The sequence below is a fragment of the Macrobrachium rosenbergii genome, chromosome 8 (genome assembly GCF_040412425.1).
Source record: "Macrobrachium rosenbergii isolate ZJJX-2024 chromosome 8, ASM4041242v1, whole genome shotgun sequence".
In the NCBI taxonomy this organism is placed as follows: domain Eukaryota; kingdom Metazoa; phylum Arthropoda; class Malacostraca; order Decapoda; family Palaemonidae; genus Macrobrachium; species Macrobrachium rosenbergii.
In genome coordinates this window covers 44,116,981-44,123,597 of record NC_089748.1, presented here as the reverse complement: position 1 = coordinate 44,123,597, position 6,617 = coordinate 44,116,981, and the positions used below count along the sequence as shown (strand labels likewise).

Genomic DNA, 6,617 nt, shown 5'->3' with positions numbered 1-6,617 from the left:
TATCCACCTTTGCGGCGGGTTCAGTACAAGCCCGTTGGGGATTTCCTTATGAACACAAAGACCGTAAATATCAGAGATAATGACCCCCAAGAAATATCGTGAATTTTTCCTCTGTGACTTTATTGTCGGCCACCATAAATTTATGTGACTTTTTTCCCTAGCCAAAATTGTTACTTTTTTCCTGTGACTTTTTCCTGAGACTATTACCGGCCACCCTAAATTCATAACATATAAACTAGGCCTAGCATTTGTCGTCGAACCTGTTATCAACAGACGGCTACTTCTACCAAAAGAAAAAAAAATCTTTCACTACACAGAACTGCAATGTTATTAAAGATTTCTCTTTGCTTAGTCACATATTCGCAAGTGACAGCTGGCTTCATCAAGTCTAATTATTGTCAGTATCTTTGGGTTTCATTTGCTTACGTTATTCTATACCATTTTTAAATCTTTATCGATTTGAAATAACAGTACGAGTGTCACTTGTAGAGAGAGAGAGAGAGAGAGAGAGAGACTTTCATAAATGTTGTTTCATATATTCAACAAACTACGATTATCTCCTGAGAGAGAGAGAGAGAGAGAGAAATTTTCACATATGTTGTTTCATATATTCAACAAACTACGATTATCTCCTGAGAGAGAGAGAGAGAGAGAGAGAGAGAGAGAGAGAGAGAGAGAGAGAGAGAGAGAGAGAGAGAGAGAACTTTTCACATATATTGTTTCATATATTCAACAAACTACGATTATCTCCTGAGAGAGAGAGAGAGAGAGAGAGAGAGAGAGAGAGAGAGAGAGAGAGAGAGAGAGAGAGAGAAATTACATATGTTGTTTCATATATTCAATAAAACCACGATTATCTCTGAGAGAGAGAGAGAGAGAGAGAGAGAGAGAGAGAGAGAGAGAGAGAGAGAGAGAGAGAGAGAGAGAATTGTTAGACGCATCGTCCAAAAAATTCCAGTACAAGTATAGCAATACTTTTAACAAATGACATCTCCTTATACCCATAGATATGGCCTATCTATTTTTTAAAAAACCAATATTCACTTTCCACACATTCCATTACGTAAATGTCGATTGATCACGTGATATCTTCCATGACAAATTCCTATCTAGCAAAGCTCAATCCAACACCGAGTTCTTTGTGCCTCTGAAAGATTGAAAAGACTGGAACTACAATTTATCACCCGATCACCTTTCATTCTAATACGAAAAAAAAAAATTTTTAATAAAACATTACGCAGAACCTTCCAGCCGCCTTCTTGTAAGAGAGATATAAGCTCAAATCCTACAGCGGAAAAAATAAAACGCATTAGAAACTACTCACGTTCCAGAGATGGCTTGTAAGCACGCTGCTAATCCCGTTAATAATATCTGCGAAAAGAGGACATATTGTTAATTACAATGCCAATGTCACACTCATTTCGAAGCTAGACTTATGATACAAAAAAAAAAAATCCAGTATCACATGGTAAAATATTCCATTTCATTCTAAAGCCAAAACAAACGAAGCACGAATTAAAATTGCGCATTTACTAACTAGACGTATCATGATGGCTTCTGTCTCCCAGTGATTCTCAGAAGCGTCTAGTTCCCTCCGCCTCTCCCACCTCAGTCCTCAGCTTCCCTCGCCTCTGGACCAACGAACTCCTGGACGAGCAGCCAATGGCAGAGCGAGATTTTCTTATGCAACCGTCCACCGGCCAATGAGGTGAAAGGCTTAGTCAGGTCTGGGGTCTTACAAAAGCCCAGTCTGACTGAACAGCCAAGATTAGCAGCGTGGTGTCTGTTCGCTTAAAAGATTTGCTCAAGATGAGCTTCTCTTTAGGACACGGCCTCGGGATGTATCTTGCTACGGTCTGGTTCTCTTAGGGGGATGATTTCTTTTTTTTTTTTTTTCTTAATCAACAGACCCTGACAAGAATGGGTTTTATACTGGGCTGGTTAAGGGTTACAATTTCTTATAGAAATTGCGCTTTCGATTTTTTTTCACGAAATTGACGTATGCGAAAAAGAGAGAGTTTTTTGTTAAGCTCAGCTGAATTTGCTTAAGGAATAAGGGACGTATGTTTTTTTTTTTTTTTGCACATATACTAACTGACTGGAAGACCTTCAACTGATCCTCGTGTAAAAAAAGGTAAAAAAAAAAAAATTAACAACAAAACTGACGGCGCGGTTGACGATTAAGTGATCATATGAGTAGAGAATATTGAAAGAACATCGTCAAATAATAAAGAAAAACAACCACAATACATTATATAAGTGCAATAATATGGTAACGACTGAGATTTTTAAAATCACAAAATTCACATTTATTTAATTTTCTAAATAAACTTTTAATACGCAAAAAAATGTCATTTTTATATACCTACATGCACACAGTATCGCCAATGAGTGTTATTTGGTACAAGAAGTGGCGATACCATTGCAAAACTGGACTTCGTTTCATTATCTCTACAAGAAACCTAAGATGGCCATTTGCCCTTTGGCTGCATTTTTTTTTTTTTTTTTTTTTTGTATATCCAACTAGTTTTTCTCTTCTCTTCCATGTCCCTGACTTGCATTGAAAAGCCACTATTCCTTCAAACAAAAGAAGTCATTATTATTCAGCGCTGACTGGCGCCCCTTGGCAACAGTGACAGAGAACAGCTTTATTAACTTTTTTTTTTTTTTTGTACAGCTATTTCTTACTCAGTCCCTCTACCTGTTCCCTCACAGATGAGTTAGTGAAGTTATCAAAACCAACGCCATTAACTCCGAGACTTTATGTTTATGACGCCTTGCTTTTTTATCATTATTATTCTATTATTATCTAATTTTTATCTCATATTCTTCATGCCACATGTTATTCAGATTGCTACGGTCCTTTTAGACCTCAAGTCACGCGAGTCTAAATTAACCATGAAAATATTAAGCAGTTATTTTTCCCGAGTTACGCCAAAGTTTCCAAATAAATCAAAAATTTCTCACAGATTTTTACGGCATGCTGTTCAACATATAAAATTACTTGTTACAAGATACGGCCTTACCATATGGTACTCTGTAGAAAACTAACCCTTTAGCTAAAAACAGCAATAAAAAAAAATCAGAACTTGATTTTTAGAGGGAGAGAAATAACTTGAAATTATCGAAAATATTAGTATAATATTTCCGATGGCTAAATCAACACGCCACTAAGTGTTCATCACGGCCAAAGTCAAACCACCATCAGCTAATTACCATAAATAGTTGTTGCAATAGACTAAAGTCTTTTTCAACTCTTAAAATGACAAGACACTTGAAGATTATCGAGGCATTCATCGCTTCTTAAGAAGAAAATCATCACAATGTTATGTCGATAATGCTGCGGCTTACGGTTTCGTATTACGAGAATTCCACAATGACCGAGTCACATTTCCTTATTAAAACAACATGAATTTGAATATTTTAGCTGGAATGGGATTCTACGTCAAACAAAATATATGTAACGTTGGAAATAATTGATAAATAGAACCAAAAGCCTCTAGAAAAGAAATTGAACTATTAAAAAAGCGTACTTATGTCTCTTATACGGCACAATATTTTAGATAAACTCAGGTGCCATTTTAGACCTAACGCGGTGAAAATTATGGTAAAACGCTCATATACTGACTTCCAGTCTTTTCCAAAGACTTTTTGGTTCATTAACATTTATCAAAAGATATCTGATAGTATATAATCTCAGCTGGGAGGTATTTCCATATTTATGTATTTTAAGTATTACAATAGTCGAAATAGTATAGTTCCTATAAACGAAACATTTAAACACGAAGTCTTGCAAAAAAATATTTACTTTCAGCGTGTATAAAAATAAGAATGTAAATGTAAACAGCAACAAAATGAATATGAAAAATGTGCAAATGTAACTATCCATCATTACAATATTACAACAACCAATAATCGTAATACGTTGTCACGCTACGGGTAAATACAGTGTCTTGAATCACAGGCGGCCCTGCTCGAATTCCACTGGTCGCACTAAACATGCAACAAATGACGCCGATGTGGCAGGTCTGATTAATGTAATTCTCACACAAACACAGTAATCTTAGCGCAGTACCCCTTCATATTTCAAGCTAATGTTGGCATATCCCAGATACAAGGCCAATACCAAGGACGGTTAACTGTTACCACAGTAACTATAGTACTGTGCAAGCCAGAAGCCAGGGTTAGGTTGGGGTCCACGCTACAATGCAAATATCGAACTAGTTTACCTGCCAGCGCTCTTACACCGAAAAATAATACTATGGATCTTAAAGCTTTATATTTTATTTTCTCTGATATATACCTGCAGTGCTGGCAAATTATTGCAATGTAGTATGATTTTTATCAATGGAGGAGACTGCAATATCGTAAATCGCTTGTCAGTACCGTTTTAGGATTTGAATGTATCAGTACAGCTCTCTCTCTAAATAATTAAAAGAAATGACGGTTGACCTCTACTTTTGCTCCGCCAACTTTCAATAGGCAAATCTTGTCTTCATTTTCATCGAAAGGGGGAAAACAGACAAAATCCAAAACAAGGTTAAACAAACATTCTTTCGTATCCGAGTTTTGTAATGGACATTAGCAATGCAGGGAGGAAGGGGTGCATAACAGGGGAGGCGTGGGTTACCGGTCCCCTGTTGTGAGAGCGATTATGAAACTGCGGTGAAAATAACTTACTTTCATTCGTTGCCGAATAAAATCGCTTCTTTTTCCTTTAACAAATATATTTTTAACTGGACTTACGAAGTATCACTGACTTCTTGCGGCAGTTTCTCGTGCAAGTTTGTCATGAACAATAATTTTCACTTTAAAAGTCATATGTATTACGAGTACAGTATTATACACCAGATAATTCCTTTTAAACTGTACGGGATTTTCTAGAACCTCTGTAGCACATTATCACATTACATTTATTTTATCATGTTTTATATACGTTTTTCGTTACTCTACATATTATAGTACTACACTCATTATATTAAAATTTATTTAGCACTTGGGAAATCTTTCCATAGACTGTTTATAACGAGCATCAGAATTCTATTTAAACACTCACTATTGCATCAGATGTCATAAGCGCTGCACGGAAAACCTCAATTAACCAAATGGAAAACAGTTTTGCAATTTTTGCTTATAAACGATGAGTGTTTCCGGGGAAAACTATCAAAGAAATAAAACTGAAAACGAACAGTGTGCTGTACAACAAGAGGTGAAAGGAAAGTTTCTTTTTTGAATTTTATTAACCATTAGGCCTACTGTATGGCGTTTCTACTACTTAGGGCGTAGCCAGGAGTGCTTCTTTGGAGGGCGGGGAGGGGCAATTAGGGCTAATGTATATAAGAGGCCTATTGTATGGCCCTGAAGTACGACGTAAATTTAAAATAATATAAATAATGCAATGAATATGGTAATATTATATAAGAAATTATAAACAAATTGCGTAATAATCTGGTAAAATAAATGTAATAATGTGTGATTATACTTTAGGAAATTCTGTGGTTTTTGTCAAGATTATCCATGTAATAATGGTAACTCAAAAAACACACATATTATAATATAAATATATATAATATATAGAGTATATATAAATATACTGTATATATATATATATATATATATATATATATATATATATATATATATATATATATATATATTATATATATATATATATATATATATATATATATATATATATATATATATATTATATATATATATATATAATATATATATATATATATATATATATATATATATATATATATATATATATATATATATATATATATATATATATATATATATATATAATGTGTGTTTTTAGTTACCAATATTACATTGATAATCATACCTTTGATGCATACTACCTGTCCCCTTAATATTCGTTCTCTAGATTAATGTTCCACCTCCCCACATACTGATGCCTTCTATTCAGAAAACTTTGTAAATCTTGTGGTGTTTTACTGATTAAAACAGCACCATCTGGACATTCAACGTCTGTCACGTTTCTATCATTAATCTACACCTTTTCTATCTATAGCCATATTTTTTCATTATAAAATCTATGAGAAAGTCAACCAGCAAAAGTGACAAAACATTTTTCTTGTAGCAACCCACTAATTATTGAAAATTCATTTCATGAAACTCCATCAGCAATAAGTTTGCATCTATTTTGTTCATAGATAATGTGGGCACTGTTAAATGCCTTTTCCTAATCAACATAAGCTACCAGAAGGTAATTTTTAAATTCCATACACTACTATGATATTTCTTAACACGAGCATTTGATGTATGTAATTCTGGTTTTTCTAAAACTGACTTGTTCATCTGACTGTAGACACTGTTAAATGCCTTTTCGTAATCAACATAAGCTCCAAGAAGGTAATTTTTAAATTCCATACACTACTATATTTCTTAACACAAGCATTTGATCTATGCAATTCTACTTTTTCTAAAATTGACTTGTTCATCTCTATGTATTTTTTCAATTTCCTTCTCCAGCCTATTGATTCACAGCCTGGGCCTTTCCATCTCATAAGTTTCTTTATTACTGATTCCACTCCAAAAGTATTTTATTCACTTATTAGTACATTGAACCCTTTTTCAGATTTTGG

The 6,617-nt window shown here is 34.0% G+C and overlaps 1 protein-coding gene across 1 annotated transcript in view; it reads right to left on the bottom strand.

Moving 5' to 3' along the window:
- The window catches only part of LOC136840766 (uncharacterized), an 18,042-nt gene extending 16,245 nt beyond the window's left edge, over positions 1–1,797 (bottom strand). The window contains exons 1-2 of the mRNA XM_067107634.1: positions 1,538–1,797; positions 1,325–1,371 (exon numbers count right to left, since the gene is read on the bottom strand). Coding sequence (XP_066963735.1) covers positions 1,325–1,371; positions 1,538–1,549 — 59 coding nt within the window. The 5' untranslated portion in view covers positions 1,550–1,797. The remainder of the gene's footprint in view (positions 1–1,324; positions 1,372–1,537) is intronic.
- Positions 1,798–6,617: the final 4,820 nt, after the last annotated feature.